The sequence below is a fragment of the Ahaetulla prasina genome, chromosome 3, assembly GCF_028640845.1.
Source record: "Ahaetulla prasina isolate Xishuangbanna chromosome 3, ASM2864084v1, whole genome shotgun sequence".
NCBI classification, from domain to species: Eukaryota; Metazoa; Chordata; class Lepidosauria; order Squamata; family Colubridae; genus Ahaetulla; species Ahaetulla prasina.
The window spans coordinates 14,311,943-14,327,171 of NC_080541.1; the positions used below are offsets into that span (position 1 = coordinate 14,311,943).

The 15,229-nt window shown below is 41.3% G+C and overlaps 1 protein-coding gene across 1 annotated transcript in view; it reads left to right on the forward strand.

Moving 5' to 3' along the window:
- Positions 1-14,788, forward strand: part of LOC131194211 (otoconin-90-like) — a 107,343-nt gene extending 92,555 nt beyond the window's left edge. The window contains exons 9-11 of the mRNA XM_058174943.1: positions 10,173-10,347; positions 11,507-11,613; positions 14,472-14,788. Of these exons, the coding sequence (XP_058030926.1) occupies positions 10,173-10,347; positions 11,507-11,613; positions 14,472-14,788 (599 nt within the window). The remainder of the gene's footprint in view (positions 1-10,172; positions 10,348-11,506; positions 11,614-14,471) is intronic.
- The last annotated feature ends 441 nt before the right edge of the window (positions 14,789-15,229 follow it).

Sequence of the window (15,229 nt, forward strand, 5' to 3'; positions counted from 1 at the left end):
CAGCCTGTCTGGGCATGGAGCCAGGGCTGGGGCCGGGAGGCATACTAGGACATTCCTCCGTGTTCGGAAGCAGATAAGAAGGCCCCGGCTGTGGTGAGATCGGATACTCAGGAGAAGAAAGTGGAAAGGCTGGTGAGGAATCCTCTTCAAGGTAGATCTCTTTGGTCCATAGCTAAAAACTGAGGCACCTTGATCCATGCTTGAGATTGATACTGAAGCGACATTTTCATCACTTGATTCCTGATAGGCCTGTGATGGCCTTTGGTCTAGGTTAGAAGAACACAGAAGTTCCAATTGTTCACCATCTGCTCTGAAACAATAATTCTCCAAGACAGGGCTTCTCTACCTGTGATCTGCAGACCCCTGGGCGGCCCCCAACATCTTCACAGGGGGTCAACGAAGGCTTGAAGAAATGTTATGATTTAAATCCGTGGCCACACAAGGTATTTAAGGCCGTGGTGGCTCAGGCTGTAAGATAGCCTGTTATTAAAACACAGCAGCCTGCAATTACTGCAGGCTCGAATCCCACCAGGCCCAAGGTTGACTCAGCCTTCCATCCTTTATAAGGTAGGTAAAATGAGGACCCAGATTGTTGGGGGGGGCAATAAGTTGACTTTGTAAATATACAAATAGAATGAGACTATTGCCTTACACACTGTAAGCCTACCTGAGTTTTCGGAGAAGAGCGGGATATAAATGTAAATAAATAAACAAATAAATAAAAATTTAAAGAGGGTCCGTGGTGAAGAAAAGGCTAAGAATCACTGCTCTAAGAAATTTCATCTTGAGATACTGTAGATTTCACTCCTCATATGGCTTCCTTCAAATCAAACAGATTTTTGTTATAAATAATTCGATGATTTGATGCTTGTTTACTAGGAGGAATCCATGCACATTTTTACGCCCAACGTATCTGTTTTTCTTTCAGTTTCTTCAGACATTGAAAGCAGTGGAGTCCTTGAACCCTTCAGAGGAGGGGGTACTGTATAGGTCTCCATATTTCATTATGACAACATGTAGAAAATGTATTTCAACATACTTCAACATGGGGTGAACCTTAAGCCATTTCAGGAAGCACCGATTTTTTTTAACACCCAGATGGTCCTAGCATTGCCTAAGGGACAAATGTGGTTCAAAACAAATATAAGAAATTCTTGTATTTAGCAAGAGCTCAAGGGGGAATTCCTTCCTTCCTTCCTTCCTTCCTTCCTTCCTTCCTTCCTTCCTTCCTTCCTTCCTTCCTCCCTCCCTCCCTCCCTCCCTCCCTCCCTCCCTCCCTTCCCCTTTCTTTTCCCCCTGTAGTTTTCTTGGCCATTTCTGGAAGTGACAGAAGTTTGCTTCAGCTCATTCAGTTAAGCATCAAACTCCTGTTTTCATCATCTGTAAAAAGGAAGTAGTAGAAAAGGCATTTGATTGCTTAGAGAGGCACGTTTTGAAATTTTGCTGATCAAGGAAATTACAAAAAAAAACAACCATAAACATTATCTGATATGGTAACACAAACTTTTCTTGTGTATGTTGCTTTATAGCTGTAACCCAGAAAGATGCAACTGTTGTTTTTGATAATTCAGAACTAAGAGGTAAGTTGGTACTTTGCAGTTTGTTCCCAGAGTGAACAAGTCTTCAGTCCTGCTGTGGAATCTGTTTGTTTAATTCACAGTTATTGGAAACATTGTCTTCCATTTAACCTGGCCTTTAAAACAGTGGTCACCAACTGGTGGTTCACGGACCACTGGTGGTCCACAGAAAAATTATTTGCATTTTTTATATTGCACTAAATACTATTTATCTTTTTTAAAAAAATCATATAGTGGTCCACGGGATTTAAAATTAGGAATTTAATGGTCCCTGAGGACCAAAAGGTTGGTGGCCCCTGCTCTAGAAAGAGTGTAGTAGAAAGTAACCTGGCTTGCAAAGACTTTCATGCCTTGAGTGACCTTGCTAGGAATATATACATATCTTACATCCAACATTTCCTCTGACCAGGGGTGGGCTTCAAAAATTTTAGCAAGAGGTTCTCTGCCCAGTTGCTGGGTGGGTGTGGCATGGTGGGCGGGATCTAGTCAGCCGCCTGCACCAAGGTGGGAGGGCGTTTTTGCCCTCCCTGGGCTCCAGAGGTTTTTGTCGAGCCTCCGGAATGGTGAAAATGGCCACCCCAGGCTCCTGAGGCCCCCTAGAGGCCTTCCTGAACTTCTGATAGGCCCATTTTTTGCCCTCCCCGAGGCTCTGCGCGTACCCTGCACTTACCTGCATCCAGAACGGGCCCTGTGGGGAGTCCTGGAAGGGGCAGGAGGGACCATCCAGGAGTGGGATTTGGGGGGGTCTCTGAACTGCACAGAATCTTAGCTAGAGGTTCTCCCAAACCCCTGCGAACCCCCAGCAGCCCACCCTGTGTACCCCCCGCCAAACCTCCCTCCTGATAATATAGCAAGACTTGGAAGATTGAGTAGGGGAAAAAACATAGTTGTACTTGACTTAAATTAATATAGAGTCTAATGTCCTACTAAGAAGTGAAGGAAGCTGAGATATTCCTGCTAGCATGCTACTAGTATACTAGTATAATATAGTATAATAAGGGTAATACATATTTAATTTTACCTATTTTAACAGCAGACAGGATTGGGTACGCACAATATTGGGAAAATGAACGAATTACCACAGATGGGAATATAATCAAAAAAACAATGGAATGTGCAAAAATGGATAGGTTTAACGCTAAAAACGAAAGAAAAATAAGATTCTGAATATTTTATCACATGGGAGCTTTTTTTTTTACAAACGGTTAGTCGATAGATCAGATGGATGGGTTTATATGAAGTATGGATTATATGAGAAAGAAAAATTGAATTAGTGAACATTTTGATGCTTATATAATTGATGTTAATATGGAAGATGGAATACTTTATAACAATGATTGATAGTGGCTACTATATGTTTGTATGTTGATATGATTATAATGATTATGTTTACATTTTAATACTTTTGTTACCTAAAAAACACAATTTTCAATTTAGAAATGGAATTTGTGATAGAAAAACAATAGTTTAAAAAAAGGGGGGGGGAAAGAATAGAATAGAATTGAATAGAATTTTTATTGGCCAAGTGTGATTGGACACACAAGGAATTTGTCTTGGTGCATATGCTCTCAGTGTACATAAAAGAAAAGATACGTTCATCAAGGTACAACATTTACAACACAATTGATGGTCAATATATCAATATAAATCATAAGGATTGCCAGCAACAAGTTATAGTCATACAGTCATAAATGGAAAGAGATTGGTGATGGGAACTATGAGAAGATTAATAGTAGTGCAGATTCAGTAAATAGTTTGACAGTGTTGATGGAATTATTTGTTTAGCAGAGTGATGGCCTTCGGGAAAAAACTGTTCTTGTGTCTAGTTGTTCTGGTGTGCAGTGCTCTATAGCATCGTTTTGAGGGTAGGAGTTGAAACAGTTTATGTCCAGGATGCGAGGGGTCTGTAAATATTTTCACGGCCCTCTTCTTGATTCGTGCAGTATACAGGTCCTCAATGGAAGGCAGGTTGGTAGCAATTATTTTTTCTGCAGTTCTAATGATCCTCTGAAGTCTGTGTTTTTCTTGTTGGGTTGCAGAACTGAACCAGACAGTTATAGAGGTGCAAATGACAGACTCAATCATTCCTCTGTAGAACTGTATCAGCAGCTCCTTGGGCAGTTTGAGCTTACTGAGTTGGCGCAGAAAGAACATTCTTTGTTGTCCTTTTTTAATGATGTTTTTGATGTTAGCTGTCCATTTGAGATCTTGCGATATGATAGAACCTAGAAATTTGAAGGTTTCTACTGTTGATACTGTGTTGTCTAGTATTGTGAGAGGTGGAAGTATGGAAGGGTTTTTCCTAAAGTCTACCACCATTTCTACGGTTTTGAGTGTGTTCAGTTCCAGATTGTTTTGGTTGCACCACAAGGCTAGTCGTTCGACCTCTTGTCTATATGCGGATTCGTCATTGTCTTGAATGAGACCAATCACTGTTGTGTCATCATTGTTGTGTCATCACTGTTGTGTCAAGTAAAGGAGTTAATCCTGTGTCTTTTCCCAGGATTGTCAGGGAGCTATTTTGCTACAATAAGAACGACAACCTCTTCACCTGGGACTAGCACACCAGAAGCAGAATTCATACCAACTTCAGAATTTCCAAGACCAGCAAACAGCGGCAAGTAAAATTCCTATTGCCGAGGGATTCATTAGAAAAAAAAAAGCAGTGCAAGCACATATGTGGCTATATGTTTAAAGTGCACCTCTACTTTTTATTTATCATCATTATCATTATTTATATATAAGACACTTATTTAAAGTGAGATTTGCCAAAATAGATGGAAAATGGGGAGGGGGGGATGAAGAAGATATTATAGATATAAATGTACAACCATAAAATGATGGATTGGGTAAAATAGAAAAGAAATTGAAAAGAAAATATATATGTGTTATTAGAAGATTGGAGTTGCTCAGATAGCAAACAAGGGAAATAATATACAACAAGGAAGAAAGAAAGAAGAGAGGAATAGAAGGTAAGATAGTGGAGGTGAAGGAGTGAGAGAGATGGAAGGAAGGAGAAGGAGAGATAAGTTAGGGGATAAGAGTAGGAGAAAAGGTGAGAAAGGAGGGAAAGAGAAGAGGAGTGGGGGAGAGGAAAGGGAAGTAGGTATGAGGAAGGAGAGGAGGAGGAAGGTAGGAAAAGAGAAGAAGAAGGTTTCTTGTAAAACGAAGGGAAAGAAAGGGTAGAAGAGGAACTCCAAAGATAATTAAAATGTATGATTATTGTGCTTTCTTTAAAGAGAATATGTATAATTATCTATGAATAAGAAAATGTACATTTATAATATGTGTATAAGAAAAATAAAAAATAAAAAAACTTTTTTTTTAAAAAAAAGTGAGATTCGTGGAAGGATGGCACAGTTTTTTTTTATTGAAAAAGTTTTTACAAAAAATTTTACTCCCTTTTCCCCTGCCCCCCTCCTCCCTCCCCTCCTCCAAAAGCACCCTCCTCCCTCCCCCCCTACTTCCCAGAACAAACACAAGATATAGTTCAAAACAAAACAAAACCCATTCGCTAAATTTTCCCTAACACAAATTATAATCCTCCCCTTCTTCTCAAATCCTAACTTCCCCCATACAAATCAAAGATAAATACATTCTAATCATTCAAAAGCAATCTGATCTCTCTTAATCTGATATCTATTTTGCATATATTCAATCCATTTTTTCCATTCAGTTAGATATATTTTTTTTAATTTACATTTATATCCCGCCCTTCTCCAAAGACTCAGGGCGGCTTACAGTGTGTAAGGCAATAGTCTCATTCTATTTGTATATTTACAAAGTCAACTTATTGCCCCCCCCAACAATCTGGGTCCTCATTTTACCTACCTTATAAAGGATGGAAGGCTGAGTCAACCTTGGACCTGGTGGGACTAGAACCTGCAGTAATTGCAGGCAGCTGTGTTTTAATAACAGGCTTCTTACAGTCTGAGCCATACCGCACCTTTTTTCTTGCGTATTGTCTTTCAAAAAGGCTGAGATTTTAGCCATCTCAGCCAAATTAGCAACTTTCAATATCCATTCTTCTATTGTAGGGGCACAGGTTTTTTTTTTTCATTCAAGAACTCTATAGGATTCTGCTTTTTTTGTTACTTCTTTAATAGATCTTAGGTCTGTTAAGGATAGTCTTATCTCACAACCGATGTTGTGGGTTATTGAGCGATTACCCTTTGAGTTTGTGCATGAAAGTGACTGAGAATGATTGTGGATAATAACAGTTAACATACAAAAAACCTGGGTTTTGATAATATTCTACTTTTAGGGGGAAAAGCAAAACCATCGTCCAACAAACAATCCAAGTCATACACGTTTGAAGTGAGATAAGATCAGTCCAGGAATATTTTCCAAATATTAAGTCTTCTTACCAATTGTAGAAAAATACAATAAAACAGATCTTCTTTAGTTTCATTCAGGAACAAAGTTCAATATAAAAACGGTCAATAAATATTAAAGAAGCAATAAATAGCCATGATCAAACAATGATCGTGCATAGAGATCAAATATAGAGTTACAGCATATCAGCAGGTAAAATGGTCCACACAAACCATAATTCAGCTTTCCTTAAGTACATTGGCTACAGAGCTCAGCCAGTCAGGATGCATGATGATGCAATAAAGTTTTTAAACCTACATAATACTTTTAGCTACAAACACACAATGTTGGTTTATATATTTCCTGACCAACCAGTTGGGCAATAACAATAACTAAGAGGTCCGTAAGGGGCGTGCGTAAGAGCACAAACGTGCCTACCATTCCTGTCCTATTGTTTTCTTTCATTATATCCAATTAATATAGTTATTGCATGCTTATGCTTATATATATATATATATGCTTATATATTATAGCCATATAAATAGAATAGAATAGAATAGAATTTTTATTGGCCAAGTGTGATTGGACACACAAGGAATTTGTCTTGGTGCATATGCTCTCAGTGTACATAAAAGAAAAGATACCTTCATCAAGGTACAACATTTACAACACAAATGATGGTCAATATATCAATATAAATCACAAGGATTACCAGCAACAAAGTTACAGTCATACAGTCATAAGTGGAAAGAGATTGGTGATGAGAACGATGAGAAGATTAATAGTAGTGCAGATTTAGTAAATAGTTTGACAGTGTTGAGGGAATTATTTGTTTAGCAAATAATATATAGTTACTTTATATAGTTACTTTCATGCTTATGCTTATACGACCTGTGCGCTCCCACAGAGTGGGGCTTCTCAGGGTGCCATCGACCAAACAATGTTGGTTGGCGGCCCACAGCGGGAGAGCCTTCTCTGTGGCAGCACCGGCCCTTTGGAATGAGTTGCCTCCGGGGTTACGCCAACTCCCCGACCTCCGGACCTTCAAATGGGAACTGAAGACTTTATTATTTCATCGAGCGGGACTAGCCTAAGTGTATTTTAACTGTAAATTTTAAGGGGTTTTATGTCGGTCTATGACCGTTTTAGTCGATTGGCCTACTAAATATTTGTTTTTAAATGCTTTTTAAATTTGCTATTTATTAGACCCCTTGCAATTTGCATACCGAGCAAATAGATCAACAGATGATGCTGTTAATATGGCTCTGCACTACATCCTACAACATCTTGAGTCTCCAAAGACCTATGCAAGGGTCCTTTTTGTAGACTTTAGTTCAGCATTCAATACCATCATTCCAGACATTCTCCTAACTAAGCTAAACCAGCTACAGGTACCGGAACAGGCTTGTAAGTGGATCACAAGCTTCCTAACAAACAGGAAGCAGCAGGTGAAGCTAAGCAAGATCACATCAAATACCTGTACAATTAGCACAGGGCCCCCCCAAGGCTGTGTGCTCTCCCCACTTCTCTTCTCTCTGTATACCAATGACTGCATCTCCAATGATCCATCAGTTAAGCTACTGAAGTTCGCAGATGACACAACAGTGATTGGTCTCATTCGAGACAATGACGAATCCGCATATAGATGAGAGGTCGAATGACTAGCCTTGTGGTGCAACCAAAACAATCTGGAACTGAACACACTCAAAACCGTAGAAATGGTGGTAGACTTTAGGAAAAACCCTTCCATACTTCCACCTCTCACAATACTTGACAACACAGTATCAACAGTAGAAACCTTCAAATTTCTGGGTTCTATCATATCGCAAGATCTCAAATGGACAGCTAACATCAAAAACATCATTAAAAAAGGACAACAAAGAATGTTCTTTCTGCGCCAACTCAGTAAGCTCAAACTGCCCAAGGAGCTGCTGATCCAATTCTACAGAGGAATTATTGAGTCTGTCATTTGCACCTGTATAACTGTCTGGTTCGGTTCTGCAACCCAACAAGAAAAACACAGACTTCAGAGGATAATTAGAACTGCAGAAAAAATAATTGCTACTAACTTGCCTTCCATTGAGGATCTGTATACTGCATGAATCAAGAAGAGGGCCATGAAAATATTTGCAGATCACTTGCATCCTGGACATAAACTGTTTCAACTCCTACCCTCAAAACGACGCTATAGAGCACTGCACACCAGAACAACTAGACACAAGAACAGTTTTTTCCCGAAGGCCATCACTCTGCTAAACAAATAATTCCCTCAACACTGTCAGACTATTTACTGAATCTGCACTACTATTAATCGTTTCATAGTTCCCATCACCAATCTCTTTCCACTTATGACTGTATGACTATAACTTGTTGCTGGCAATCCTTATGATTTACATTGATATATTGATCATCAATTGTGTTGTAAATGTTGTACCTTGATGAAGGTATCTTTTCTTTTATGTACACTGAGAGCATATGCACCAAGACAAATTCCTTGTGTGTCCAATCACACTTGGCCAATAAAAATTCTATTCTATTCTATTCTATTCTTTGTATTTTAATATGGCTGTAAACCGCCCTGAGTCCTTCGGGAGAAGGGCGGTATAGAAATTAAATTATAAATAAATAAATAAATAAAATAAATAAATAAAATTTCCCAACCAGGTCCACTGCAGAAGTGGCATTCAACCAGTTCAGACGGGTTCACCCAGATATCATGGGTGGGTCTGCCCACCTGCCCCAGCTCGATGCCATCTCATTTAGTCATGTTTGTGAGGCTGGGTGCATGAGTGGAAGATGTATATGCCAGCAAAGCGCATGCACCAGCAAAGCGAATGCACGGCAAGCTGGGTGCAATGCGTGGACGGGGCGCGTGCGAGCAAAGCGCCTACATTGACATTTGCGAACTGGTAGGGAAGTACGTGAATACCACCCCTGGTCCACTGAATCTAAAAAGACATCTTTTTAACCCAAAATCCAGGACATCACTTCAAAGTAGCTGGGGAGGAAGCAGTGACATTTTCTACGATGATTCCAGAAGAGTCACCATCTCCTGAAGAATCTTTCAGAGAAGGTATGAAATGCTTTCACTCAACCTAGTAATTTAACTGGAAGAAAAGAGGGGAGACCTAGAAAACAGTTAGTTTGAGAGTTACTTGAGCGTTACACATGAAAGAAAAATGTAAATAGAAAAGAAGTGACCCACCAGTATATTAATCCTTCAGGAGATGTTAAAAAAACTCCCTTTCATGACTCTGGAATCCCTTAATTCGGGGTAGAGTTGTGGCGATTGATTGCAGGTGAGCATTTATTAGCTGGATGCCCTCCCTGACACCACACAGAGTTCACAGCAAATATTTTCTCTCTGTGCCCTAACAGAGAAACCTCTGCCACGATCTAGGATTGAACTCTCAACTTTCTGAGTGGGAGGTGAACACCTTCACCTCCCACTCAGAAGCCAAGATATCGTTAGGAGATATCTTGGGTTTAATTTTTTTTTTTAATAGCACACGGAAATTACATCAACAACTGCCATTTGCTAGTTGGATGGACAGTTCCAGAAAAATGGGTTCTTTAGCCCAATTCAGCCTTATCTTTCTGATGCCCAGATCTTCTCTAGAGCAGGGATCTGCAAACTTGGCTCTTTTAAGACTTGTGGACTTCAACTCCCAGAGTTTCTCAGCCAGCAAAGCTCTCTTCCCACCAAATAAAAAAGGAGGGGCCACCTTTGGTGGGAAGAGAGCTTTGCTGGCTGAGGAACTCTGGGAGTTGAAGTCCACAAGTCTTAAAAGAGCCAAGTTTGCAGACCCCTGGTCTAGTCTAATGAAGAGAAGGGCCAGGGGTGACATGACAGCAGTATTCCAATATCTCAGGAACTACCACAAAGGGACATGGTGGCTCAGTGGCTAAGATGTTGAGCGTGTCGATCAGGAGGTCAGCAGTTCAGCAGTTCAAATCCCTAGTGTTGCGTAACAGGGTGAGCTCCCGTTACTTGTCCCAGCTTCTGCCAACCTAGCAGTTTGAAAGCACGTAAAAAATGCAAGTAAAAAAAGAGGGGCCACCTTTGGTGGGAAGAGAGCTTTGCTGGCTGAGGAACTCTGGGAGTTGAAGTCCACAAGTCTTAAAAGAGCCAAGTTTGCAGACCCCTGTTCTAGAAGGTTGGAAGATAAAGGGGAGAAAATAGGAGGAATATGAGAGTTGCAGCAGAAAAGAGAATTCCGTAGTCATCTGTATATGTACTCTCCAGAATAAAACTGTGAAATGCGTTTCTTCTTTCCATAGTGTGTGATCGTTTCTCTTTTCTGCAACGGGATGAGAATGGAAAACTCAAACAAGAGTTTCCACAGTTGGGTGAGATGCTCCACTGCTTGACCGACCGGTGTCCAGAGGAGTTCGAATTATATGGCTGCTTTTGTGGACAAGAGGGAAGAGGACATCCGACCGATCAACTGGACAGGTGGCTAACATTAAAAGCAAACCAAAGGAATCACCAATGCTCCGAGAGCAGCATGCGTTTGGTTAACTTAAATCTTCTATCCAGGCATGCGGGTCCTAAATCAATATTTACGGTTAACAATAAAATAGAATGAAACAGACGGTGGGGAGAAATCTTCCCCCATTTCTGCTCAGCAAGAGATGTTGGGCAGGATATTAGATATTATGTACCACATATACCAATAATGATGTATTCAATTTGATCATTATGTAGCATGTATTCAATTGATGTATTTCCATTGTGTTCTTTTTCACTGTTTACTTTATTCTATTGTTGTACTATTCTTCCTTCCTTCTTTCCTTTCCTCCTTCCTCCGTCCCTCCCTCCTTCCCTCCCTGCTCTTTCTCTCCTTCCTTCCTTCTGTCCCTCCCTTTTCCCTTTCTCTCCTTCCTTCCCTCCCTCCCTCCTCCCTCCCTCCTCTCTTTCTCTCCTTCCTTCCTCCTTTCTCCCTCGCTCCTTTCTCTCTTTCTCTCCTTCCTTCCTTCCTCCCTGCCTTCCTCCCTTCCCCTTCGCTCCCTTCTCTCTTTCTCTCCTTCCTTCCTTTCTTCCCTTCCTCCCTTCTCTCTTTCTCTCCTTCCTTCCCTCCCTCCCTCCCTCCTCCTTCTCTCTTCTCTCCTTCTTCCTCCTCCTTCTCCTCCCTCCTTCCTTCCTTCCTTCCTTCCTTCCTTCCTTCCTTCCTTCCTTCCTTCCTTCCTCCTCCTTCCTCCTCCCTCCTCCTTCCTTCCTTCCTTCCTTCCTTCCTCCCTCCCTCCCTCCCTCCCCCTCCCTCCCTCCCTTCCATATATACATACATATATACATACTGCTTTCTGGGTTCTACTAGTTGCATTGCTGAAGCAACAGGATCCAGATGGTACCAACTCTGTCAGATTTCAAATGATGGACAGAAATCACAGAGAGATATGGTCCTCTTTGCCCCTCACCTCTTCTTGTGGCTGGCTCTACCTCCTGCCCATCTCCCATCTTTGACCTGAACCAGATGATATGATAAATCAAAAGAGAAAATATTTTTTTTCAAAATATGATACCTGCTAGCTTTATATCAGTCAGGAATGCTGCAGTCCATGTAAGTAGAAAATGGTTTCAAAACATTAATTCTCTTATTCTTTCCGTCTAACAGATGCTGTTTCTCCCATCAATGCTGCCTGGAACAAGTTAAAAGACTAGGATGTCAGCCAGAAAAAAAATCAAGATCTGAAGTTGTGTGTTTTGATCACACACCAACATGTAAGTTTTGAGATAGCGGTGTCCAAGAATCACTTCTTTCTTAAGCGAAACATTTTTAAAAGAAAAAAAAATCACTTTTCTCTGGTAAATATAGGAAAGTCTTCAAGGGAAGGCTTTTAACAGAGTTAGAATTTTATCAGATCTTTAGAATGTCAGGGTTCCGATGGATGCCCTAATTAAATCATGAGCCTCCAGCCAAGCTTCAAAAGAAATCCAATTATTTATTAGGACCTTCATGTTGGCATGTTCCAAGTGAAGCCAACTCTGACCCCACGTAATTTACGACCCAGACTTGACCCTGTTTCCCCCCTTCCCCAAAAGTGTGTCACCAGTCACATTTGCCAACGGAGCAATTTCGCAGGTTGTAGAGATCATTCCCTTCCAGCTGCTCTGGGTAACCCTGGGAGACACCCTTGAGAGAGATATGTCTGGAATATGCTTTTGTTTTTGGCTGCTGTGCTGCTTCACCGTTTTCCCATCCCCCTTGCCTATGGCAACTCGAGAACAGGCTAGGGACGCTTTGCGAGTTGACATAGAAATTCATCTCCCCGATCCACAATGAATATATATTTTGGAGGGGGTGTGAATATCAAATTTGTCAAAATGATAAATCTGACCAAATAATCAATTGGAATCCTTGGTGCTGTCTGAGTTTAGTTGTTTTCTTGCAAACGTTTCATTACCCAACTAGGTAATATCTCAGTGCTTCCTTCTAGAACTCAGCAGTTAGTTGGGGATTGCTCAGTGTTTATTATACAGCTGGCTTGCCTTGCTAGTGTTTGTGGGAATCTGCTTTTTCTTCATTCCTTCATTCTTAGTAGTTCTTTGAATTATCACGTCTTGTCTCTATAACATGCACTGCATACTCTTAAAAAGAGGTGGGGCTTTGATTGCCAATAGCCAATAGCAGAGATTATTTGTAGATCAGGGCAGAAATGAGGGGGTCCTTGGTGCTCTCTGCACTTGGTGGTTTCCTCCAGATGTTCCATTACCCCACTAGATACAGTAACGGCCAAAATTTTGGGGAAAGTGTATTTTTGAGGTTCGATGGCTAATAACACCACTTTTTTGGGGGAGGGTGGAGTTTCAAGATAATCATATTCCACTGCTGGAATGGCCTGGGAATACCCCAGACCTTCACCCAATTGAAAATCTATGGAGCCGACTAAAGAAACTTGTTAGTCAGAAGTGACCCAGCAATAAAACCCAGTTAATAGAAGCAATCCTTCATTCTTGGTTTTACATGATAACAGCTGCAGAACTAAAAGACTTGGTTCACTCCGTGGGAAGACATTGGAAGGCCGTAATTCATGCTAAATGTGACCCAACTAAGTATTAATTGACATGGGGATCATTTTTGTATATCTCGTTTTTTCTACAGATAATTTTTGCATCTCTCATTTTTTTCTACGTTTCACTTTTCTTCTTTATACTGTAACTGCTATTCTAATAGCAAATCCTTCATAAAGGTTATTGCATTACATTCTTGGTTAAATTTTCTTTCCACTGATATATAATTTTATGGTACTACTCCAAAAAATGTGGTGTTATTAGCTAGTTTTAGAAAATACACTTTTCCCAAAAGGTTTCCACAATTTTGGCCACTACTGTAGTGATAATGTTAGTGATGCTAGCACTGATAATGTTACTTAGTTTTTTTTGTTTTTTTTTTATTTGAATTTTATATCCCGCCCTTCTCCAAAGACTCAGGGCGGCTTACACTGTGTTAAGCAATAATCTTCATCCATTTGTATATTATATACAAAGTCAACTTTTATTGCCCCCAACAATCTGGGTCCTCATTTTACCTACCTTATAAAGGATAGAAGGCTGAGTCAACCTTGGGCCTGGTGGGACTTGAACTTGCAGTAACTGCAAGCAGCTGTGTTAATAACAGACTGACTTAGTCTGCTGAGCCACCAGAGGCCCCTGGTGGGTAATGAAACATCTGCAAGAAAACAATGAAGCTTAGAGAGCATCAAAGATCTTGTCAAGGTTCCAACTAACACAACCCCAAACCAAAGAACTCTGACGCACGCAATCTCCCCAAAGAACATTTTATTTGGGCATGTCACATTGGCACAATGCTGGTGAAAACCAGATCTATGTTTCCACAGGTTTCCCCCCCGCCAATTAAAAGTAAAAGTTTGTCACTTCCCCAGAAGTGTCAATCCCACAGTCCAGACATGGGATGGTCTCAGTCTCCACCCTCCAACCACCTGCACATACGACCTTAATTCCCAGGGGAAAAAAATGTTGTTTTGGTTATAGCACCGCATCTATCTCTACAGCCCTCTCCCTATCCCTCATATCCAGTCTGTGCCAGCACTGAAGCTCTGTAGCAAAGAAAACCCCCAGTAGAACAAGAAACTGGCCACCAGCCAGACAGCTTCAGGGTTTACAAATCTCTTATTTGATTGCTTGGTTGCACCTCTTGTTTAACATCATTGGCTCTCTACCCCATGGACTATATTACCATGATGGTAAACAGTTCCGTCAATCATGGCCTCATTGTAGCCACTGCAGTGGTGGGTTTCAAATTTTTTTACTACCGGTTCTGTGGGTGGGTGTGGTTTGGTGGGCATTGCAGGGGAAGAATACTGTAAAATCTCCATTCCCACCTCACTCCAGGGGAAGGATACTACAAAAATCCCCATTTCCTCCCAATCAGCTAGAACCTGGGAGGCAGAGACTAGATGGGGGCGGGGCCAGTCAGAATGTTTATTACTGGTTCTCCGAACTACTCAAAATTTCCACTACCGGTTCTCAAGAACTGGTCAGAATCTGCTGAAACCCACCTCTGAGCCACTGTGAGATTTGATGCAGAAGCTACTCTCCACCATCTTCCTTTCTCTCAGGTGTTGGATGGACCCTGTGTGAAAACCTCCTGTGTTCCTGCGATAAAGCTGCGGCCGAATGCATGGCTGCAGCCCCATTCAACGAAAGCTGGAGGTTGCCCAGCAGACAGGCTTGCCAAGAGGAGAGACTGGCTTGCCGCTGGGCAGGGCGTGAGAGGCCTCCAAGCATCCCTCCAAGAGGTGCCAGAACGTCTAGTGAAGAAGAAGAAAGTAGCAGCGAGGAGGCAGATCCAGCTCAGCCCCTCTTGAGACGTGGGAAAAGAGCAATACGGAATGGCAGACGAAGCTCCAGTATGGTCCCATTGCAAACAAGATAATCTCTACTTCTCTGTCCAGCTACAGAACTACTGGCAATGTTGCTCAAGAGGCAGCCAGTAGTGTATCTATCCTATATGGCTGTCCAGTCTTTTCTTAAAAGCTCCAATGATGAAGCTGTTGTGACCCAGGCCCAAGTAGGTAGTAATAAACATATAGTCCGTTGAAAAACAAACTTTATTCGAACAGCTGGGAATTACTTCATTTCCAACATCGTTCAACTCAAAGTAAAACAAATTCCTCCCAACACAAATTCTTCAGTCCTTATCACAAACCTTAGTCTAATTAGGCAAACTGCCAAAGGCCTTTCTTGGTAAATGTTCAGAAGTCACAAAAATAAAGGCAAGACGTAGACGAAGCAGAAGACAAAGCTACCAACGTTGTTTTCCAGCAAAGCTGAAATGCCAGTGCTGGTCTGTTTTAAGCCTTATGGGAGGGCCCAA